Source organism: Felis catus, chromosome F2 (genome assembly GCF_018350175.1).
Source record: "Felis catus isolate Fca126 chromosome F2, F.catus_Fca126_mat1.0, whole genome shotgun sequence".
NCBI lineage: Eukaryota > Metazoa > Chordata > Mammalia > Carnivora > Felidae > Felis > Felis catus.
In genome coordinates, this window is record NC_058385.1 from 12,848,466 (window position 1) to 12,873,949 (window position 25,484).

Genomic DNA, 25,484 nt, shown 5'->3' on the forward strand with positions numbered 1-25,484 from the left:
AGCCCAAGTGTCCATCGACTGGTGAATGGATAAAGAGGATAGGTAGGGTATACACATCTTCAATGCAACGGAATATCATTCAACCATAAAAAAGAATGAAATCTTGTCTTTTGCAACAACAGGGATGGGGCAAGAGAGTATAATGCCAAGTGAAACAAGTCAGCCAGAGAAAGACAAATACCGTAAATTTCACTCATATGTGGAACTCAAGAAACAAAACAAATGAGCGGTTGGGGGGGGGAAGAGAGAGAAAAACCAAGAAAGAGACTCTTCACTATAAGAACAAAATGAAGGTTACCAGAGGGGATGGGGGTAATTAAACAGCGCACGTATCATGATGCAAATAAACAAATAATTAATTAAATAAATAAAATTACTGAAAAGATTTACGAGAGCTAAAATTTGCAGCCTTATTTACTATTTAGAGATTCTTATTGACCGGGCTTGAATTAAATCCTTGAAAATAAACATGTCAAGGACTGGAAAGAATAAAGACAAGTGGAATATGAAAAATAAAGCATAAGCACCATTCTTTTAAAAGCACCACTTTTTAACTTAGTTCCTCACTCTAATAAGAGCTGACTTAAAATTCTACTGGATTCTTAAACTTATTGGAATCCCACTGTAATCAACTCTGGGAAGGCAGACATGATTCATTCTATGTGGATGTAACCTTGTTTGCGTGTCTTTCCAACAATTCAGAGTTCCTTGAATAAAGAGAACATGTTCTAGTAATCTCTGGATCTCTATTCCTGGCACAGATGCTAACATAAGCAATCATATTTGACGTTTCCTAAGTGCTTTCCCTGTGCTGCACACTTCCTTAAGCACTTTGCACATATTTTCACCCAATTACTATTGTAGAAACAGGAGTCGTCTGCTTCCTGAACTTGGTACTGTTTTATTCCCATATCACAGAAGAGGAAACTGAGGCACACCAGGCAAGGGATTCTCAGACACACATAGAGTGAATGGCAAAACGAGGATTAAAAGCCAGGCAACCTCTCTTTAGAGCCTTGGCTCTTAATGTTTATGTAAATATTACTAAATGTTTGATAAAATCATTGGAATGATAAACCCAGAGACAACTTCTTTTAACTGGTAATAAAAAAGAAAATCATCATGCTATTCGTGAATGCTATGCTGATTTTTTTCCTATGCATATTTGAAGGGTTGTTTGTCTGATAATCTCACCTTTTTCTTTTTGTTCTGGATCATCTGTTTTTCTATTTGTTTCTGAAAAGTAAAGACAAAACAAAATGAATATCGTGAACGCCACCATTCAATATCTCAAAATATAGGACCATATTTAAATGAATTCAAACAAATATAATTTAAGAAAAATATTTCTGGGCATAGAGTTTAATTTTCCAAAACCTTAAATTCTTTCCCACATGAAATTGGTTACAAAAACATTAAGATTAGACTCATTTGAATTACTTAGAAAAGTCACCAGGCAGTGGGGCGCCTCGCGTCCCAGTCGGTTAAGGTTCCAACTTTGGCTCAGAGCATGAGTCTCATAGCTCACGAGTTCGAGCCCTGGTTCGAGCCCTGCGTCGGGCTGCGCTGACAGTGTGAAGCCTGCTTCGGATCCTCTGTCTCCCTCTCTCTGCCCCTCCCCCACTCATTTTCTCTCTCTTAAAAAAAAGTCACTGAGCAGTAACCAGGGCTGAGGCATCTGGCTAAGTGTTCCACATCTACAGGACACTGGCCGTGGGTCATCCCCACCAATTCTTTTTTTTTTTTTAATTTTTTTTTAATGTTTATTTTTGAGACAGAGAGAGACACAGCGTGAGCAGGGGAGGGGCAGAGAGAGAGGGAAACATAGAATCTGAAGCAGGCTCCAGGCTCCAAGCTGTCAGCACAGAGCCCAATGTGGCGCTTGAACCCACAAACGGTGAGATCATGAGCTGAGCTGAAGTCGGACATTTAACTGACTGAGCCACCCAGGCGCCCCAATCCCTGCCAATTCTAAGTGCCTCTGTGGGGACAAAGGCAAACTGAAGTGGAGAGAAGCCCTCATCAAAGCTTGTTCAATATCTGCATTGTCTCCTAAAACACTAAGAGTACTTTATAATAGCAATTGTGTACTTTAAAGGAATACAGCGTGTCCCCCTCACTGGGGTGACACCAGTCTCCCTTCCCTAAGGACTTCACATATACACAGGTGGCCTGCTGGGGGTGCTCGCACTGAGCCCAGGTGCTGAGGAGCCCACGGCTTACCTGTGTCAGCCTCTCACTAAGTGAGCCAGAGTCATAGGGTCTGTCCTACAAACGGGGCTGAGTGCAAACCCACCCAGAACCTGGGCCAGTCAAACAACATCCCCCCTACATGGAAAACTATGGTACCTGATCTGACCGTGCACTTATAACCTCATTTCTGCATTATCTCATATCTGGCCTATTGTTTAATATAGGTTGGGGTCTAGTAGACCAGTTGATTATAGTTCCAGCAGGTACTTATCTAGCTTTGGGTATTTCTCGGCACACACGTTTCGGCATGGATGTTGGAGTCGGGATGGGGTAGCATTTGGGGGGCTGATATAAAATCTGACTCAGTTCTTCCCCCATCGTAGCCTGGGCTCTGGGGTGAGATCAGGGATACAACCACAGAACACTAGACTTTCTGCTCCCCAGTTTCCTCCATACGTTCAAGATCACACTTATCATTTTTTAGAAGCGAAAAGTCAATCTGAGGCAGGCTCCCAGACAAAGAAGGAATTTTCATAGGTCAAGTGTTTTTGAGACGCTAGTGGAGAGGAAGGGAGCAGCCTTTCGAAGCTGCAGTGTGCCAGGCTCGGTCTAAGCCCATGGCATCTGTCTCCTGTCTCCTCACACCCGGGAGGGAGGGAGGTCTCATCTCCCTCTGTGCAAGGGAGGAAGCTGAGGCTTAGAAAGTAGAGTGTCTGACGTTATCAAGGTCAGTTTACATCCCTCCAGAGCATATAATCTTCTACAGTGCCCTTCTCTGCAAGAGAAATAAAGGGTAGTGACGTGTAGGTCTCGCCTTCCGCAAAGAGTGGGTTTTATAAAGTTGAGTGCCACACACTTCCTGCCACTGAGGCAGGACATACACAGGGTATTTAAAAACAAAAATGAAAGCACATTCTAGATCTCCGGTGAATGTTCTAGAAGTTCTGATCTCATTAAAGTTAGGCAGTGTAGGGGCGCCTGGGTGGCGCAGTCAGTTAAGCGTCCGACTTCAGCCAGGTCACGATCTCGCACTCCATGAGTTCGAGCCCCGCGTCAGGCTCTGGGCTGATGGCTCAGAGCCTGGAGCCTGTTTCCGATTCTGTGTCTCCCTCTCTCTCTGCCCCTCCCCCGTTCATGCTCTGTCTCTCTCTGTCCCAAAAATAAATAAACGTTGAAAAAAAAAAATTAAAAAAAAAAAAGTTAGGCAGTGTATCATTTAACAGGCAGACGTCAAGGATACAGGATTGAGGGAAATCGTCAACAATTTCAGTCCTCGAGAAGTCCTTCCGCTGGTATCATCAGTGTCTGCAGGAAGGTTGTGACCCTCCACGTCCTCAGTAATCTGTCACCTGGCACACGGCTAGTGTAATTTGAAAAGTCGAGTACAAAATGCAAGTGCCTAACCTGACTAGAGAAAACAGGCGGGTACTGGTCATGAAGAAGAGTTTAGGGTTCTCCACACATCTTCTGCCCCAAGGGAGTTAATAAGGAAGGAGGAGTGGCTTGATCACATTTTAAATAGGTGTGAGAGGGCCCTGGCCAGGCGTGCTCCCAGGAACAAGGGACACCACCCTTCTTGCTCTTCCAACGGAGTATCTATGATGAGGCAATGAGCTTGACCTAAGAAGGCCCAGCCCAAACTCGCCCAGCTCTGGGCAAAAGCTCTCGCTCATGTCCCTTTCTGTACCTCACATCACATCAACATGCTAACATCTACTCATATTTGGATATGGGGAAATGCACAGAGAGCAGGCAGGTTAGCCTCTCTGATTTGCAGTGCTGAAATGTAGCTTAGATAAACGGGTTTTCTAAGAGTTCCAGCTTACTCACTGCTACTCTGCACAGCTAATAGTAAAGTGTTACTCTGCTTTACTTTATTCTCTGCACATACGCGTGTCTGAGACACTTTATGTGGACCTTGCTGTGCCACAGAGGAAAATCGACTTGTTGGATGCTTACTGTGTGCCCAGCATTGTTCTAAGCACAAAATGCAGATGATCCCATCAATTCCATCGACCCAGTCCAATTCCGAAAGTTATCAAAGTACAGTTCACTTGTATCTCATACTTAGTGTTTAAGCACTCATACTGAAGAAGAAAGACATTATGCAATCTCTAACCGTACTTAACTCTTTTTTCCCCTTTCAGAATAAGAAAACTCTTACTAAAATGAATGGGATCTTAAATGTCCAAAAATTATCATGAACCATTAAAGAAAATCACTTTCATGAATTGAAAAATCCTCAACTCTATGATGTTCCAGATACTGTGCTGATCTGCTCTCTGGCCAGCTCTTCTTGGACCCCAGGCACATCCCAAAGCTAATTTCCATCCGGGTCTAGTTGTCCTCCCATGCTCATCACAATGGCATCTGTGACTCCCCAGGACCCAGACCTAGGGCTCTGCTTCCCCTCTGACAGCCCACCCAGCCCAGCCTTCCAGTACAGCTTTCTGTCTTCTTCTGTCTCCCTGCCAGTACTGAGTCAGGTCCTACCGCATCACCCGGACTATTACTGGTTAGTCTCCAACCTGCCTGCCCTCCAGCTGTTTCCACCTTCCCCCTGTTGCCCATTGCTCACTTCAGAATACCATGAATGACCACGGCTGGCAGGTGTTCCCCTCTCTGACCTTCAGTATTCTTGTCCACAAGCAGGGATAACCCCTATCTGCTGGGGAACCTCAACTCCCTAACACACACGAAGCACATAGCAGAGTAAATGAGGTCAATAAAAGTGGGTCTGCTTAGCCCGTGTTCAAAGTCTTTATTTTATTGTTTCCTCTGGGCATGCTGGGGGAGAAAACAACACTTTCTGGAATTTTCTAGTTCTCCTTTTCTGCCCAGAGAATGAAGATCAAAAGAGAACTTCCTGTACTCTTTTCTGCTCTACCACCTGCTCAGACTCTCTTCTTCTCAACTAGGATGAAGTTCATTCATGTCCTCACAGAACAATGATCATGGTGGCGGGGGCGGGGGGGGGGCGGTTAGAAGGGTACAAGGGAGTGGGGCTTGCCAAAACTTCTGGGTGCTGAACAAAAACCCTACAACAGATGGAGGTAATTTTAATCTTGCCCCCGGATGAGTATGCTACTCTTATGTAGCATAAGAGTAAATGGTAAATAAAATAAACGTTACCTATTAGAAATACGTTAAGAAAGAGTTGAAGGTACACTTTCAAGATTTCAGTCATCAAAGATACTGTAACATTCTAGAATACTAGTAAGCGTAAAATGAACTGATTTCGTTATATAACAAAATAATAACAATAAATAATGACAATATAGAGAAGAATTCTGCATTTTATTGCACTCAAATAACATTAAACAGAAGACATTTACATTATTTTTAGAAAATCCATTGATGTTGCCCATCCTTGGCATCTGTTTGTAAAGGCAAGGCTCATTAAGTCAGATATTTGGAATTAAAAAGTATTTGAAGTTGACTACAGCATAATTGATCCTCAATTTCCAGAGTTGTAGAGATGATTATATACAAAACTCCAGCAAAATTTTACTCATTTATCAGTTCTATGTCACTCCTAAGCTTCCCTAAAAAAATATGGCTTTATAAAAAGTAGTGTTCTATAATTCACAATATGAATTAAGAGCTTTATTAGAATTTGAGTAGCAACTCTGTATTACCCATATCACAGCTTCGGAAAATTATTGCTTTTCTTAGTAATTTAATCTTCCGGATTTCGCTACACACTGGGTCAGCATGCATAACTCACTACATTGTAACTATGATCTATAACGATATAAATATAAAATCTCTTTGATTGTAGCCCTAAAAGCAGGAAAAAAAAAAGTCACCTTATCTTAAGACAATGTTAACATAATCAAGCTTTCCCTGACATGGAAATGAAATGACTTCTTATGGCTTTTTTTTTTTTTTTAACAGCTCATGGTCCTTTTAAATGATGTCACTGACTTCTTTTCTAACAAATGAGTATTTTCATCACAGCAACTATTTCTGAGCCAAAATAAAGCACATCAAAAATAGAAGAAACTCTTCAGGATAGAAGAGAAAAAAGGCTCATACATTGCAAACAGCAGCAGGCATGTGGCTCTGTGAGTGGTTTTTCACACATCCTAAATCAACCCATGTAGGGGCGTTATTCTTTAGCAAGATCACCGTGTGGTCTTCAGTGTTGTGAGGGCATTACTTAATTAGCCAAAGGCAAAGCAACCTTTAAGACGTGCACCAGTAACTGATACAGATTTTTCTAATATTTAAACCAATACTGACTGGACTACAGCTATCATATGATGGACCCGAGGTGCCAAACAGCCTTTTTTGCATTATATACCAGGCCATTCCTTTTGCCTACGTCCCAGCAAGGAATTTCAGATGTCCCCCCTCTATCTGAAAAATAAATTAATCATGATAATTTAAGACTTTCACTGAAATATTAAACTTTGCTAATCCATGAGCTAACAGCTATAGGAATCTCAAAATTTGAGTTTTACCCTGAATACTCAAAGCTAATGGTAGAAAAGTCCTACGAGGAGATCAGTGCAGAGATACACAACCCAAATCTTTACAGCGAATGGTGACCTCTAGTAGTGTTTCTCAGAGCACGGGGCACTCTTCATGGCTTGGAAATCACGTGTATGTGGTTACACAGGTCAGCCCAACAGTTAGTGGTAATTACTAGTAATATATATATATATATATATATATATATATATATATATATATACACACATATATATATATTAAAACTGTGCCAAGGCAATTGTTGCTACATCATCAGTACAATTAACTGCGGTCTGAAAAACACACACAAATGTAGGTAAGACTAAAAGCTTTGTCATGAAAAGAAAAGGAAAAGAAATCCAAAGGATCCACTAATGCTATCAAAAATGGACATGCAGGAATGTAACATCACATGTAATTTGTTTCTAAAAAAAAGAATACACTGAAATGCCAGTGGACTATGATCGACTGAAAACATCTTTAGTGTTCATTCATTCCCAAAGATCTTGGTCTGCTCAGTAATTACGTCACAAGATCTATCACAGCCATCTTTTGGAGCGTATGGTTAGGCTGGTCCTCCTGTGGGTAGTGGGGGCAGTCTTTCTGAAGCTTTAAGTATCTGTAAAAATAAGGGGAAATCTAAATTAAAGGACCAACTAGACACAGACTGTGAAACTGCTTCATTTCATTCCACTTAAAAAAAAAAACAAAAAAAAACCCCACCGACAGAAGTAAATGCCTTTTTGCATGTTGTTGTTTTTAAGGGCAACTTGTTAAACGGAGTGATTAACTACCCAGAGAAGTCCCTGGGAATTACTTGCAAAGCTGCTGCTGCAAATTTAAGCTTCTTAGAGCCATCTGAGAATTACAACTGAATTTAAGAATTTCAATCTTTTGAGAAACACAAGCATTAAATCTCTTTCTCCCGCCAGTGTTTTCACTGTATTAAAAAGAAACGTTAGGGGCGCCTGGGTGGCGCAGTCGGTTAAGCGTCCGACTTCAGCCAGGTCACGATCTCGCAGTCCGTGAGTTCGAGCCCCGCATCGGGCTCTGGGCTGATGGCTCAGAGCCTGGAGCCTGTTTCCGATTCTGTGTCTCCCTCTCTCTCTGCCCCTCCCCCGTTCATGCTCTGTCTCTCTCTGTCCCAAAAATAAATAAACGTTGAAAAAAATTTTAAAAAAAAAAAAAAAAAAAAGAAACGTTATAGAGGAAAAAAAAATCTAGCCTATGGTATTTGAAAAACGAATATAGGAGAGATTTTCAAGGAGCAACTGGATATTGTAAGTTGCAGTTAAAATACATTTCTTTAATCATTTTATGTCAGCTTTTAATGTTACAAACAATATGAATGATGGATTTTTAAAAAGTATGCAGTATTTTTAAAAAAGTAAAAGTCATTCTTGTCCAATTTTTTACAAATATTTTCTCATTCCACACTTTAGCATCTGGTTGACTTTATTATCACAGTTTTAGATCTGTTATAATTTGAGTAGAAAAGAAGACAGTGTATATACAGGCCCAGCCAAATTGTGACAGAATTTCTAAATCTGGGTTATGATCCTTCCTTCCTCCCTTCCTATCTACCTACCTACATAGGTGTGTTTACACACGTGCGCATGTGCGTGTGTGTGTGTGTGTGTGTGTATCCAGAAATTTCTACATAAGCAGAATTGTTTGGTGCTAATGTGAAGTAACTAGAAATTATATGTATACGTTCATATATCCAACAGGAATGAGTGTTTATATACAAAACACAAGTACAAGATTATTCATAGAAGCTTTCTTCGTGACAGCCAGAAACTGGAAACATTCACAACAGTCATCAATGTAGAATGAATTTTTTTTTAATGTAGTGTATTTACAGTAGGTAGTAATGGATAAAACCAAATTATTATACATTACAAAGTGGAAGAAACTCATACACGATGCTGAGCCACAAAACAAAGTCACCAAAAAAGTATATACGTATTTGTGTGTGTTTACTAATGTTTTTTATTTAATTAAATTCGAGAGCAAGCAAACCAGTCAATGGTGATACAGATCAGAATAGTTACTGCTGGTGGGGATGTTACTGGGAGGGGGTAGGGAGAGATTTCTGGGGGGCCAGAAGCGTTCAGAGTAGTGGGTACAGGAGGGTATCCCATGTACAAGTGCATCAAACTGTATGCTCAACGAGGGAGCATGTCTCTATGTGTTAATTATACCTCAGCAGAAAATGTTTCTAAAAAGGAGTTTGACTTTAGGGTGTCTCAGAATTTATCAACTAGCTTGATTGTAAGAGGAATAAGCATTTCTGTAGCCTGTGCAATCAAAAAACCTGAGTTTGTGGGAAGCTGTTCAAAGTATAATGATGAGTACTGATAAAAAGGCAAATAAACTGGAGCTCCTGGCTGGCTCAGTGAGGCACCCACGGCCTTTGATCTCGGGGTAGTGAGTTCAAGCCCCACGTTGGGTGTAGAGATTACTTAAACAAATAAAAAAATTTTTTTAAAGGCAAATAAACTAAAAGCCCAGTTACAACAATATCCGGAATGCCCTAATTATATGCTCCTAAATATTTAAAGACAACTCTGCTCAGAAGTGGTTCACTGAACTGCACACCCAGTATGTCTCACACCAGGCCAGTCACCTCCTCTTTCTCTCCGTTTCTCCTTCTCCTATAGGTCCATGAAAGGCTGATCATTCCTTCACTCGGGTTAGGAACACGGGAATCATCCTCGACCCTTCCCCTCAATCAGCCCTCTTTCCTGCAAATTATTTCCAATTCCAATGCTCAGGGGTCGATCCTGCCTCTCCAGCCCTTCTATGATAGGGAAAAGATAGGCAAAATAGGTGGAGAGAGAAAGCATAGGACCTGAGGTCCCAGGGTGGGGAAAAACACGTATTCTGAAACAATGATGGGAGTTTCTGACTGTAGCAAACCTCCTCAAGCGTAAGGTTCCTCTAAGACTGTAACAGACCCCTACTCCCCCTCAGGTTCCCTCAGGAATTGGACAAAAGACCTGACTAAAGATAAGTAGGAGACCATAGAATGTATGACCCACAAGGAATAATGATATGGCCGTAGACCCCTCATACAATGGAAACGAGCCAATCAGGAATGGACAACCCAGCACCCTGAGCTATCAAAAAGCGTAGAAACTGAGAAGGAACAAGGAGGGGAGGAAGAGAGGGCTGGCCGGAACCTTATAAAACAAGGACACTTGCCTATAGCTGCCCGGCGTTCACTTTCAAATCCTGCCTCTCTGTAAAGAGAGCTTTTTCATACTATTCTTCCTTTCTGATCTTACACTCTAATAAACTTTTGCCTGCTGTTCATTCTGTGTCCACCTCTTCATTCTTCGAAGCAGTGAGACAACGAATACCAGGCATTGCGGAAACTCCCGCAACACTTCCACGGTAGCTGAAGCTTCCGGCCTCCAGCCAGTCGGTACACCTGTCCCCTGCCTAGTCTCCCATCTCCTCACTGGACTGCTTTTTTCAAATCTGGATTTGACCATGTGACTCTTCTGCTTAGAATTTTTCAGCGGCCTCCTGCCACTGTTAGGCCCAGATTCTAATTTTTAAACATCATGTATGGGACACTCCAGGAGGTGACACCTGCCCATTTTCCCACTTGTCTTATTACACCTATATATTATGGCGCACTGTCTTCGGGGCAGGCACTGTATTGTTTGAGTACCTTCTTCACCCAGGGCAGGACCTGTACCTTTGTAATTGCTCAATATGCATTTCTTGCATAAATGGTGAAATCTGTAACAATAACATTTATATTAGGTACTTATTTTTTAAGAAATTCTTTAGCGTTTATTTTTGAGAGAGAGAGTGTAAGTGGAGGAGGGACAGAGGATCTGAAACAGGCTCTGTGGTGACAGCAGACGGCCCGATGTGGGGCTCGAACTCACAAACTGAAATCATGACCTGAGCCAAGGTCGGACACTTAACAGACTGAGCCGCCCACGCGCCCCTCATGTTAGGCATTTATGAACATAAGCTAAGACCTCTAGTGCTGCCACGCTAAAGCTGGTTATGTGTCTCACTGATCACGTTAGAAAATGCTGGGTGACCAGAGGAGGCAAGAGTGAAAGTCGGTACAGATGCAGTGGAGTGAAACCATCCCCACTGCTAGGCCAGTCCACACTGGGATGAGTTACAAGTGTTAGGTCCATTTTTGGAGACACAGGAGCAGAAGAAACACCGATGCTCACTCATCTCCATTTTGAATAACATGACTATCATCATAAAACATAATATTAACTTTTTTATTTTTTTTATTTTTTTTTATTTATTTATTATTATTTTTTTAAAAATTTTTTTTCAACGTTTATTTATTTTTGGGACAGAGAGAGACAGAGCATGAACGGGGGAGGGGCAGAGAGAGAGGGAGACACAGAATCGGAAACAGGCTCCAGGTTCTGAGCCATCAGCCCAGAGCCCGACGCGGGGCTCGAACTCACGGACCGCGAGATCGTGACCTGGCTGAAGTCGGACACTTAACCGACTGCGCCACCCAGGCGCCCCTAACTTTTTTTTTTCTTGGCATGGTAGGACAGAAAAAATTGTTAATGGAACCAGTTAGTGAAACAGCCTTCAAGTACTGTTGGGCAGGAAATTGTACTCTGATGAATTTTATAAGCGATTCCTTCATAAATGCATCAAATTGTGCTATGCATATCTATTCTGTCATATTGCTAGAATCATATGCTACATGATTTCAAGTACAAATCTGAGTTTGAAGAGAAAGGTGAAACTTACTGAAGGAGTAAGGGTTACAAAAACAATGTTTTAAAAACATCTGGTATTCAAAATGATGGGCTTCTAGAATCAGAATGATCGATCCTTAGGACTTTTTATATCCTTGTTGATAGCAAAGCACTTATAAACTTATAAATATAAACAAAAAGTGCCAAAATTCAAACTATTGGACAACTGGCTTTTCGACAACAAATCCTAATCTTCAATACTCCCAGGTCCTAACTGAAGTACTAATATATATAAGGAGAAGGATGCTGAAAAATACAGTATCTTTAGTTCTACCACATCACAACAGCTCTCAGAACTCATCAGCTCTCAGGCCTTCCCTTATGTAAAACCCTCTAGGCCACAGCGGCCGAGAGTGTGAACTTGGGAGCCGGCACGCAAGGAGCAGCCTCAGCTCTACAGGTACCACCTGTCAGCTCTCGGATCTCGACCTGCCTTGCTGTGTCTCAGTTTTCTCATCTGTAAAATGGAAATAATAGTATGTCTATATTTAGGCTACGGAAGGTATTAAATGAGTTAATTAATGTAATTAGAGCATCCAATTTCGGCTTAGGTCATGATCTCACAGTTCATGGGTTCAAGCCCCGCGTCAGGCTCTGTGCTGACAGCTCAGAGCCTGGAGCCTGCTTCGGATTCTGTGTCTCCCTCTCTCTCTGCCCCTCCCCTGCTTGTGCCCTGTCTCTCTCTGTTTCTTGAAAATAAATAAATGTTTAAAAAATTTTAAATAAATAAATATGTGATTGTGAATTTTTAACAAGCAATATTAAGACAGTAGAACTTAGAATTATCAGGGAAGGCAAAGGAATCATCAGCCTGAGTCTAAGGGCCAGGAAAAAGTGAACAAATTGCTAGCATGTTGCAGAGGGTCCTGAATTAAAGTTCCCACTGAATAACAGATTTTAAAGACTAGAAGGTAAGGAGAATTGAAAAGTAAGGAGACAGGCCCTATGATCAGTGTTCCTGCAGTTTCTGTAATCACACAGATAATTAAACCCTTACAAAAGCAGTCAGCTTATTCTATAAAAAGATCATGAATATAGAGTTTTAACTATTATTTCTTTTGTAAGATTGAATAAAAGAAGTTGTAATATAAAATAAGGCTATGAAAATAATGGGAAACAGGCAAACCAAGTGCAATCATTAAAAATCACTCTTGTTAACTCTTGGCCTCACAGTTTCTTTTGGCAAGGTCAAACTATAACTGGGCAGCGGGTCAATCAAGTTTTTATGACACCAAATTACAGGTTACAACCTCTTGACTGGGTCTTTCCGGACTTTACTTCTCTTGATCCACCTCGAAGATCAGGCTAATTCATTACTAAACAAAAATAGCCAAGGTCACCATTTATTGGGAGCTTACTGTAGGTCAGAAAGTGTGCATATTAATCAAATCTTCATTTTTATGTGCTTCCGTTGTTAAATGTTAAATATCTCCATTGTTAAATGTTAAATATCTCATCTAAAAAAGCACCTGATTCCTGCACCCCAACCACGTGGATTTTATATGTATTTTCCAAGGAAATTCTTGGGCTTAGCTTATAAAACATGGAAATAAAAGCACAGACATTTCTGGCCCTAAAATGGTATTACCTTTTATATCTTTGCTAGAGACAGGTCAATATTAAAAAAATATGAAGTGTAACTAGGAAAAAAGCCACTGTTGTAAAAACTCACTATTTTTAAAAATACTTACAAAACAATTTTCTTTCAAGGCATGGACAGTAATCATAATGCTAATTCGGTAACCCTGCTCTGCCTCATCAAGACAGAAACAAGGCACTCCGTGAGGCATCACTCAACAATAAGGAGGAAATCACAAAAGTGGATAGAAACATCAACTCTCCCTGCTCTGTGCACCTTTCCTAAACACAAAATACGCACACCTGCCCAGTAGTCATCACGCAAAAGGCCGACTTCTCTGTGAATTTCTATTCTCATTCACATTATAATACCAACAACTCAATTCCCTTCAGCATTTGCAAATATTATTATAAATACACGTGGTATGACAACTGTCCAAACCCAAAACATCCCAGTCATTAAATAAGCAAAGATGAGGTGGGGTATTAACTAAATATATTCTTTGATTAGAAAAGTTCTTTTTTTTTCCTTGAAATTTACAATTCCATAGATTCTGGCAGTTATAATTACTTCTACCAAAATCAATAATGGTAATACACACCATTGCTATAAAATTCACATTAAGCCTAATGTAAAAAATAGGAGCAAAAATTCAACCAATAAATGACACAAAAAGAAAGAAAATGGAAATAAAACACAGAAACAAGAAGACAGACCCTTGGGAAAGAGGTCCTGGAAATTCCGTCTCTTAAGCAAACACGTTTTTCCCACTCTGAGAACAGGAGGCTTGTACATTAATTTCCCATTGCAGGTAGAGATAATGTCATCTCTAACATGCATTTGAAAGCACAGGCCTTGGTTGAAATGCTGTTCCCATTCTCTAAATTCACTGCTGACGAGAGGGGCATGTGGCAGAAGGGAGGGGAGACTACAGAAATGGGTTAACACAGTTGGCTGTAAAAGAGGACTTTGGGAACTGACACGGCCTGGGCAGCCGGGATTGCCCCGGGGACACCGAGATGCTCTCAAGGAAATGGGGAAACAAGAGGAAAGTCACAAGGTTATGCGCTATTAAACTTTCATCTTAAAGGCAATTCTGATTCCATATCCTCCATCAATTAGCCTGTCAATGAAAAAAAAAACAAAAAACCAACAACAACAACTCCACCCCACCTATTACTATGACTACTACCGACTACAATGGCAGATCATTAATACTCCTCATATCCCAGCTCAAGAAACATGAACTAGACTGAATCTAACATGTATTTCCCTTACTTTGGCTCAACTGATCAAAACACAGACAATTTCAAATTTGGGATAATTAGACCTTCGTTCAGGAGTTTTACTCTTCACACAGACTGGTTTCATGCAGCTACTGTGAATATCAACAGTCCATTTTAAATTAAACAGAAAAGGAAAAGGCAACACATCTAACAAAATGTCCTACCTGGTGGTACTTCCTGTTGTTCTTCTGCAGGGGGCACATGTGCTTCTACAATAAATAATGAGATCACAATCCATTACATATTGCTGACCAGTGTTAAGTTACAGTGATTATTTTTACAGACATTTTTGTGATTCGATTGCAATTATCACAAAAAACATCAGGTTTTCAGACTGTTACAACAAAGAAGCATTAGCTATCACTTTGCCAAACGTCGTATACTCTGCCAGTGTTCTGCGAGGCAGGCTCTACATTATCTGCCCAACTGACGAACCTCAAAACTCACTGCCTGGGCAAAGGAGATATGAACTCAAACCTAGGTTTTTGTCACAATTTTGCATCAGACTTGAAAAGAAAGCTGAGGAAAGACGTTCAGAGCCTCTTGTTAAAAGGTTTTTAATACATAACCCTAATTGTAATGTGAATGAAACAACATGAAGGAGTTGAAACAGAAACCTAAAAGTCAATCACTAGCTTTAATAAAGGTTTTGAAAAAGAATATTCAAGTTAACATATTCTAAGACTAGCCAAAAATGTGGATATGGCTTTTTTTTTAACATCTTGCCTTTTTCCTGGCTGCTTCAACGCACTTGCAACTAAAGAGACTGTAGCCCTTATCATCTAACGGTACAATCATACATTGATCTGCTTCATTCTATAAAATGACATCATGTACTAAGATCTTCATATCTAACAACTCACCGATCATTACCTTAATCTAGAGATAAGATTATATCAGCTTTCCTTTTGCTGCTGAAGACTTGTAACAGACTTGGGTCAAAAGGAAGAATTTTTAATAGCTTTTTCTAAAACTCATGTATTTATGCATCTATTTTAATCATTTTTCTTCTTATATTATTTATCTTCTAATTTTAAGAAGAATGCATGACCAAATGGCAGATTTGGAAATACTTTACATAAAAGGAAAAAAGGGAAAAAAATTTCACCTATTCCCCCTAATCACTGTTAATATTCTGGCATATTTCTTTGTTTCAGTGGCAGTACTAGCTTTTCATGTCGTGACTAGCTTGTTAAGGTTTGCCTACTGATTTCGTTCTTAGTAAGTTAGAGATATATTAGCACTTTATCAACTGTTAATATTCTTTCTCTCTCTGAATTTCTTTTACTTGTCATTTTAGGTTTAAAAAAATTGTAAGTATTAAGAGCTTCCACTATTTCCATCACTGATGTTATACTATGAAAGCCTTATTATTGCAAGATAAATTAAATTTTCAACCAATTTTATTCTGAAAAAAATGTACATTTAACAAATGTACAAATTACAAACAAATGACCTGAAATCTATTTGGGTAATGATGTAAAGAGAGGATTTTGAAAAAGGAAATACCTAACTAATTACACCAGCATAACCTGATTTTCTTTCCTTATTCCAGGACTTTTTAAACCCACTCCAGTATGGCTTTCAACTCCCATCCATTTACTCAAATAGCTTTATCTATAATCACCAATAATCTCTATATTCCCAAATGCAATTGATACTTGTCAGTCCCCAAATTCCAATGGCAATAGCATGAAACATATTCCCTTTCTTTCTGCTCTTTAACATTCTTTTCTAATGATTTTCCTCATGTCTCGCTGGTTGTTCATGCTCCATCAAACCTCAAAATGTTGGGATTCCCTGGAACTCAGTCCTGGGATTGCTTGTCTACTCTCTCTATACTCACAAAATTTTATCCATTTTCATGGAGTTAGTACCATCTTCATGATGATGGCTCCCAAACACCTACATCATCAGTCTCACGTCTCGCCCATCCAGTTCAGATTGGCATATCCAACCCCCTCCTTGATATCTCCATCTGGGAATCTTACAGCATTCCTCAACTTAAAATGTCCACTATGAAGCCTTGATTTCCTCTCCTACACCAATTTCTTCTATATCCTAGTTTTCTTCTCAGTAGATGGCCCCATCATCCAACAGTTTTTCAAACCAAACCAAAGGCTCCCTTTATTCCTCTTTCCTTCACAATCATCAGAAAGTTCCATCAGTTGTGATTCAAAAATACGTCTCAAATTCTCCACTTTCCCTTCCATTTCCACTGCTGGGACATTACTCCAGGCCACCATGATCACCTCCCAGATTGGTACCCAATCATTTCCTAACACAGTGGTTCCTGCTCCGGTGCTTGCTCCATCCATTCAATTAACTAGGAGTGGAAGTAATTCTTTAAAACATAAGTCACATTATGTCATACCTCATTTAAGTATTTCCCCAGATTCCTACTGTACTTGGAATATAATCCAAATTCCTCACTACGTTCTCCAAGTTCACAACTGACCTGTCACCTGTCTCTTTAATGCTTAAGCCAATTCAAGTTTAGTTTTCTGTTACCTGTAACAGGAAGTACCCTCACTGACACAGATGGGGAAGAAAAGAGGGTTTAGGCACAGGATTGATACAGCCAAACCTGTACTTTTGAGTAGATCACCCTAATGGCATCATGACAGAGAGATCTGAAGGGGACAAATGTGGAAGTGAGAAGATGGGCTAGAAGGGCTACCACTTATTGTCCAGGAAGGTGATGAGGGCTCAACTACATCACTAAAGCCACAGAGAAAAGAATGGATTTGAGAAGCCCATTCAACAGGACTTGGGATTAGCTACAGAAATGGAGGGAGTGTCAATGATGACACTCACATTTCTGGTTTGGGAATGCAAGTATATACTGATGCATTCAGCCAAGTCGGGGAAGAGGAGTAAAGAGAAGGTTGGTGGGTGTGTGAAGATGATGAGTTCATTCTTTTTTTTTTTTTTTAATGTTTATTTACTTTTGAGAGAGAGACAGAGCATGAGCAGGAGAGGGGCAGAGAGAGAGGGAGAAACAGAATCCGAAGCAGGCTCCAGGCTGTGAGCTGTCAGCACAGAGCCCAGCACAGGACTTGAACCCATAAACTGTGAGATCATGACCTGGGCTGAAGTCAGACGTTTAACCGACTGAGCCACCCAGGAGTTCCAAGATGATGGGTACATTCTCTGTCCATTCAGGTTCCACAGGAGCACAGAAACTACAGGATGGGGTAAAGGTGCACAGTCCAGAGCCCCACTACCCCCAGAAGGAACTCCCTTAGCAGTCCCTGCCATGTCCTCTCCTGGTTTATCAAAATGCCTGAAACGTCTCTGGAAAGACTGTACTTCTAATACAGGAACGGCAGGGCCAAGATGCATATTGTGATGTTTTGTCTCCTATATAAAACAATATATGTGGGGTGGGATGGATAAAGTTCTCCTAGGGATGTGGGGTTTCCATTTGCTGATTCTAACTGAATAAAAACCAGACTCGGCTATGTCCTTCCGAGGAAACAGAGTAATCAGAGGGAGGAGCAAATCTGAAGGCAACCCAGCCTGGCACGTGGAGACGAATTTGCGTGTACGCAGTGCCTCCACAGCAGGTGGGTGAACAACGAGGGCAATTCTCGTATCTCCACGTTGCCTCCACCCCTCCCTATCTTCTCCCATTTCAGTCAACTGTACTATTAGAGATGCTGCCTAACCAAGCTCAAGTGCCGTAACATTTCATCTGAAAACTGACAATCAGTGGCTCACGAATGAATTCTAAGAGTAACTTGTAAAAATTCCCCATTACATGTTCCCGGTGGCAACTTCCTGCCGTTCAAGCCCATGGACTCCAGAGTCTACTACAGGCCCCAGGCCTAGGTCAAACACCAGCTTAGCGACTTCCAGCCTGACGTGGAGCCAGCCACTGACCTCCCTCCCATGTCAGCCCTTCACTTATTAAAAAAGCACGAAGATATTTATCCCACCTCCTCCTCAGTGTCCACTGTAAGGAACTGAAATAACATACGTGAAAGAACTTTGCGAACTGTTGGAATCTCTGTGACTCTAGCTGGTGTCAAGGCACCACCGTGTAATATATGCATCAATTCTACTTTTTCAGAAACAATCCCTTCACTTTCAGAAAGAGTCTGTCCAGCTGTACAGCAACATAAAGGACCCAACTTTCAACCCATCCCTGCCCAAGGCTAACCCCTTCTGAACAAATCACCTCCCCTATTTAGACTAACCCTCCTCATTTTCTATTGTGCTATCCTGTTTTTTATCTCTGTTGTTGCACTTTCCATAACCTTTGCCTACTTTATCACGTTTGACCACCAGAATGCCAACCCCAGAAAATAGAAATTCTGTCCATTTTCAGGCTGGTCCTCCTAGCCCCGAGCACCATATAGACAGCCAAGTGTTCAAGGCACACTTGTTGAATACATGAATGTAATTTTAATACAAAAAGTAAAGCGATCTCTGTAAAACTTACCTTCTAAAATTACGTTTGAATCTTCCACAGCGTTATCTTAAAAAAAAACACAAACACACGTTTTACATTAACTCACATTACATCCCTAAATAGCTTATCTCTACTCAGATACCTAAATTTGGCTAATTTTAGAATGGGGCTTCTTATATAGAGAGACTCACAAGTATTTATATTAGCATATCAACTTTAATCCCTAAATTACATTAGAAGAATATACCAAATAGGCTAATATCATTCCTGATGACATAAAACTTGCCATAAATAGGAAACAAATATATTGGCAATATCCAATTACTCCCTTGGAGACTTGAAAATATATTTCTTTTTAAAAATTTTTAAAGGTTTATTTATTTTTGAGAGAGAGAGAGACAGACAGAGCATGAGCGGGGGAGGGGCAGAGAAAGAGGGAGACACAGAATCCGAAGCAGCCTCCAGGGTCTGAGCTGTCAGCCTAGAGCCTGACACAGGGCTCAAACCCATGAGCTGTGAGATCATGACCTGAGCTGAAGTCGGACGCTTAACCGACTGAGCCACCCAGTTGCCCCAAAAATGTATTTCTTACTACATCTGTCTTTGTTCTACAAGTTATCTGAGATTTGATAAATATAAGGGGGGTGGGGCTGACTTGTAGGACACACCTGTTTAGAGAAAAAGCTTACCTGAACTTTCTATCCCTTCATTTTCTGACGGCTCGTATACTAGAAAATACACAGAAAAAATAATCCTTTAGGACTACATAACTCTCACTATAAGACAACAGTCATTGTATGGTATCGAGAGCAGAGACAATGTCTAACTCATCCTTGAGCCCCTAGGGCTTAGTCACTGGGAAGCGGCAGGCTGCAGAGGAGGGTAGGGAAGGGTTTGTAGCCAGAGGAGACGGGCAATTACATAAGCTTTCTTCACATAAAATGGGGGACATTAAGGTTCTTCCCAATCACTGGTGGTATCACCAAGATCCAAAAGGCGTTTCCTTCCTGACGGCCCTCTCTTTTCCATTTTTTTCATGTCTTTTCCCTTTGTTTGGGGAACAACTCTCAGACCTTCCATGGGGGCGGAGGGCAAACACTCCCGGTGCCAGCCCCTCCGAGCGAGGGTTCAGCTGGCAGGCCCTGAACTCACTGCCTCCCTCCTCCTCCTGTTCACCTGCATGGGGCTCAGTGGCTCTCAGCTCTGCTGCAAAGGAGGCTCGGCCTCTTCTCTCGGGCTCAGCTGGGTCACAGCCTTTTCAGTCAAGCTTTTTCCAGCCTTTTCCTTTCTCCAAAATGCCTCAAATTTTTTGGTTCACTGAGAATGAGCTTCCTTATTTTCTACCATTTTCTACTATTTTCTTTATTCCTTTTGACCATCTACTATAGAAAAATTTCTGAGTACCTACTATCTTTCAGATAGTACTCTCAGTGCTGGGGTAGAGTAAGGGATGCCAATTTTTAATACATCACCTCCTGTCCTCCCGGTGGTATTTGTAGGGCAAAGGAGCCGTGAACGTTCGCTTGCTTTGTCACTTTGAACTGTGTTGATATTTAACCATGCTCCAGTCTCTACCAACTTAGGAAAAAAGCGCTTACTTGAGCCCCTTCCCCTCCGTTCCCTCTCTTCCCTCCATTTCACCATCGAATTTCTTCAAAGAATCATTTACATTTGCTGTCTCATCCCTCACTTCCTTCCTCAACCAGGTCTTGGGCCCTGCCTCACCCCTGAAAGGCTCTTCCAAGACCACCAGTGAGCACCTTATTCCATCTGATGGACGCGTTCTACCCTCTCCAGGTTAGATCTCTCAGCAGCTCCTTCCTTCTCAAACATTACTGCCCTTGGACTTCAGTGTGACCATGTTCTCCTTTCATTCTTTCCTTTCTCCTTCTCAATCTTTTTCATCAATTATCTTTGTCCTACTCGGCATTCAATGCTGGCTTTCATCAAAGGTCAGCCACAGAACCTCCCATCTCCCCACACCGTCCTCCCTCCATAAGTGACCTCAGCCTTCGGCTTTGATGACCTTTTATAGACTCATGATTCCCAAACTCACAACTACAAATTAGAGGTCTCTGCTGAGATCAAAGCACCATCAATAGGCTTATTAGATATTCCCCCAGATATCTTGACATATACTATCAACACATACAGACTGGACTCGTGGCCTCTTGGTCCGTTCCTGTTTTCCAGTCTCACCTGTCTTAGGAAGACAGCACCGCCATCCATCAAGGGCACAAGCCAGAATGGTGGATGGGGCTCCTGACACCTTGCTCTCTTCCCCCAGCTATACCCACACAACATTCCTTGTCAATTTTATCTCCTTACATGTCTCAGCTTGTCCACTTCCCTTCACTGCCATCACCCTGGTTAAAACTTCACTGCCATCACCCTGGTTTCTGTCTATGTTCACCTGTGTCCATGGAAAATGGCTCCTGCCAAGGTCACTGGGAGGCTGCTGCAGTACTAGGTCCGATGCATGTTTTCTCAGTGCTCACCTCGTGTGGGTCTCCAGCAGCACGAGACGCTGCTGACCATCCCTTCCCTATAACTCATCTCTTCTGACTCCTCTTTTGGCAGAGATGTGACTCAGGGCAAGATCAGGTTGGGATAATTGCACACTAAACTAACCGGTCCCCCCATATCCACTCTGGTCTCTCTCCAGTCTATTTGCTGCATGTCAGACTGATCAATCTTTACAAAATGTGTATCCGACTCTATAGTGCCTTGAACAATGCCCTACGGGAAGGTGACCATCCCTGATTACTGATAGGCACTCTCTGCAGCCGGGACACATTGCAATCTCAGCCCGTGTCCCTTACTGCCAGCACTCCAGACACCTTGGATGCTTCCTATGGCACTCTAGTCACCCGCCCCTTGCCTTGTCAAAGGCTCTAATCTTCACCTCAAACTTCAAGGAAGCCTTCCCTGGTCCGCTAACGAGGTAGGTCTCTTCGCTATATGCTCTTGTTACACACTATACTTGTTCTTAGCAGCACTTAGCACAATTGCAACAAAATACTAAATTGAAGTTATTTGTGTAATTTCTACTCCCCGCTAAAATATAGGGTCCACGGTTATATGGAGCATGGGTGTGTTCTTCACCAGAACTGCTCCAGTGTCCTATGTTTTAGACATAAGGCAGTTAATACATATGGAGGATGAGAATCAATCAATCAGATGGTAAGATGTCATTTCTTAGGTACATCCAATGTAGGCTTGATGCTTTCTAAATGTTTTTATGTGTACAGCTGGGTCCCTCCCCAGCTTTCATAAGCCACAGGGTCTAGACGTGGGGAGTTTAATACACAATATATTCTGGGTTCCCAATGAAAAATGATTTTGTTTTTACCCTACTTACAGCTTCAGTTACACATGTTTACTTGGTTTCCCTAGTCTGGTTCCTGAATTTGACAAAGGTATCTTTTTAGAACAGCGAATAATCTTCTATTCTATTAAATCCATTGTTTGAAAACTTTAAATTTTTTTTTTCAACGTTTATTTATTTTTGGGACAGAGAGAGGCAGAGCATGAACGGGGGAGGGGCAGAGAGAGAGGGAGACACAGAATCGGAAACAGGCTCCAGGCTCTGAGCCATCAGCCCAGAGCCCAACGCGGGGCTCGAACTCCTGGACCGCCAGATCGTGACCTGGCTGAAGTCGGACGCTTAACCGACTGCGCCGCCCAGGCGCCCCGAAAAGTTTAGGTTCTATAGCCAGGTAATCCAAAGTATCTCACCAAATCTTGATGACCCCTTAGGTCATATTTATTACTCTTTCTTACCATTTTAAATTATACTCATTCTGATATTCTGCCTAAGAAAATACATTTATTGTTACAGCATTCTCATCAGCATGATATCTAATATTACACTTCTTTCAAGTTTGATTTTAAGGGTCTCTGGATCTAGTCTGCAAAATGCCTTCCAAACATGTTCCTTCTACCATATTTAGAAAAACACTATAATGAGTGGCAGAAATTAGAAAAGTATCTCAAGTCACATCTCTACATGTAACTTTTAATTTCCAAATTCCTATTTTCTCCTTCAAATTCAAAACCGAAAAGAAAATATAAATGCCATCATAGCAGCCAAGTTATTTAATTTCTTACAAAAATATGAGTTCTTAAAGACAGAACCCAGCATTCTTCCAGTGGCATCATCCATATCCCATTAGAAATAGGGGATGTGAATGGTCATCTTAGTAGGACCTCAAACCTTTAATACATATGCTTAATAAATTATCCTATCAGGTTTATACACAGCCGTTCCTAATTTTCTTCAACTGAGAATCACCAATTATCATGAGACCACAAATTTCTTGAGAGTAGGACTCTCTGTTGATCATATTTAAATGTTAAGCCCCCAAACTGTCCAGCACATGGAAAGTCCTCCATGTTTCGAGCACTGTACATTTCTTTATCGTCTTGGTTATACTCAACTGACTTCTTTCCTTTGATAGAGCCATCCTTGAAGGTGGTGGAATAAAAACGGTCCGCCCCTGGTTTTATCATTTCTTATTCACCATGAACTTAGGCAAATCATTTACATTCTCTGACCCTTATTTCTTTCATCTGGGAAGTAGCAAAAATAATAGAGTCTACTTCATGGAGTTTAATGAAACAGCATGGGAAGTGTGGGGGCAACAAAAGCAGCTACAACGGCCTAAATCTGACTCTAGTGCCACTCGCACCACAAACGTGCCCGGACTCTTCTCTTCATACCACTGCTAAGCCTGCAATGAAATTTTTTTGTACCTTTCTCATGCTAGCAGATCCGTCACTCTAAGAATGGGATCACTTGGTAGAGGCAGCCAGAGGAGTTAAACTCTGACTAGTTTTCCATGCACAAGACGTATTTTAGTCAAAAGACAGCTATGACTATAAAGTAATGAGGCAAGTTTTCGTGCATAATTTTTAACTGCTTCCTAGAGCGACTTTGCAAGGGGTTTAAGAAATTATTTAGTCAATGGCAGAATTACTGGAGGGGGTAAATGGTCTCCCCAAGTAAATTCTTTGAAAACTACCATTCATTTGGGTATTTTAAGTTGTGGTATTTGCAGCTTAAAACATTATTCTCCACACTCTACAGTCAAGCTTGGAGTATATTTTAAAACAAGAAGATGGCTTAAGGTTAAGAAGTGTTTTCACGAATCTGAGGACAAAGAATGAAGTATGGCCCTTTGTAGCAACGTGGATGGAACTGGAGAGTGTTATGCTAAGTGAAATAAGTCATACAGAGAAAGACAGATACCATATGTTTTCACTCTTACGTGGATCCTGAGAAACTTGACAGAAGACCATGGCAGTGGGGGGCGGGGAGGGGGAAAAAAAAAGAGAGGGAAGGAAGCAAACCATAAGAGACTCTTAAAGACTGAGAATAAACTGACGGTCGATGAGGGGGTGGGAGGGAGGGGAAAGTAGGCGATGGGCATCTAGGAGGTCACCTGTTGGGATGAGCACTGGGTGTTGTATGGAAACCAACTTGACAATAAATTTCATATTAAAAAAAATAAAATAAACACTCAGCCAGAGGAAAAAAAAATTAAAAAAAAAAGGAGTGTTTTCAAACCTGGTTCATCATAGTCTTGGTATGTAATGTCATCTGCAAAAAAAGAGAATAAAATCAAAGTAAGTATTAAATGAGTCATTCAGTGTCATTGCTTAGCTAAAAAACACAACTTAATCTCAAACACAGAATTCTATTCCTTGCAGTATTAATGTCTGCAGTCAGTGATCAGTGCCTCTGCCCCAAAACGAGACAAAATGACAAGTACATTATTTTCATAAAAATCCGACAAACCGGCAGAAAGCACAATACGCAAAAAGGAGCATTAATGATTAACATCCTATTTTGCGGTGCCAGTGTGGGTGAGGCAAAATATGAAGGCCTGATATATTTTTAATCATCTAATCTCATTACAAAGCAAACAGACTTGTATTAGGTGTGAAAATTACTCCTCTGACACCTTTGGAAGAAAAATCACCGTGCTACCACAGCACCGCAACTGTAAAGCCTGAAGAGATGTTTACCGTTAACGAAAATATTCGTCTGATACCTGCATCATGGTATGTTCTCTCCTCGCCGCCTGCTACTGGTTCCGTGGGATCTAAAAGGAAAAAACACACACCTCTGCCAAACATGAAAAAACCGAACACGTTACCAGACACCATTCTAAGGTATTTACAGATTAATTCTCATCTTCACAACTGTGTAAGGTAGGTATTCTCATTATCCTTCAACGAAGTTTAAGCCGAATAAAGCTCCATAATTTGCCTCATCACAAGTGGGAAGGAGCAGAACCAGTCAGGCTCTACCACACTGCCTCGTTAACGTCCCAGTATCCTTTCCAGTGTCCTGTCTACAAAGAGCAGAATCCCAACGGTGGTTTGAAACACGCATCTCCTTGTTTCCTCATTCGTGCAGGTAATATTAAACTATGTTCAGAAATTTCCATAAATGTCTGGGCAATCAAGAATGGTTATGAGTATTATAAAGAGCACTCGGAGTTGAATCAGAGTGAATCATAAAGCCTGGGGGAAAATGGCCTTGGCCAGTGCTTCGCACAGAAACATGTATCACAAACCTGGATTGTCCTGTTCGTACATCATCTCCTCCATATCCTGGTTATAGACCTGTGAAGCTATAAATTAAGAAATGATGAGGAAACTTCAAATGTGTCTAAAGAAGGATTACCCTTGATATTCAAAATAGGAAAAGCACAGTATCTAGTAGTGACAGAAGTATAAAATCACATTATAACGATGCTCCC

General features: G+C 41.2%; 1 protein-coding gene across 7 annotated transcripts in view; it reads right to left on the reverse strand.

Annotated features, from left to right (window-relative positions):
• ASPH (aspartate beta-hydroxylase) overlaps window positions 1–25,484 on the reverse strand; it is a 224,123-nt gene that overhangs the window by 115,219 nt on the left and 83,420 nt on the right. For 6 of the 7 annotated variants that reach the window (XM_045049890.1, XM_023248216.2, XM_045049889.1 and 3 more), the window contains 7 exons: window positions 25,299–25,355; window positions 24,771–24,821; window positions 24,284–24,316; window positions 19,404–19,442; window positions 18,745–18,780; window positions 14,462–14,506; window positions 1,195–1,236 (listed from right to left, as the gene is read on the reverse strand). In XM_045049890.1, the coding sequence (XP_044905825.1) occupies window positions 1,195–1,236; window positions 14,462–14,506; window positions 18,745–18,780; window positions 19,404–19,442; window positions 24,284–24,316; window positions 24,771–24,821; window positions 25,299–25,355 (303 nt within the window). The remainder of the gene's footprint in view (window positions 1–1,194; window positions 1,237–14,461; window positions 14,507–18,744; window positions 18,781–19,403; window positions 19,443–24,283; window positions 24,317–24,770; window positions 24,822–25,298; window positions 25,356–25,484) is intronic. The other variant, XM_045049887.1, reaches the window with a different exon arrangement.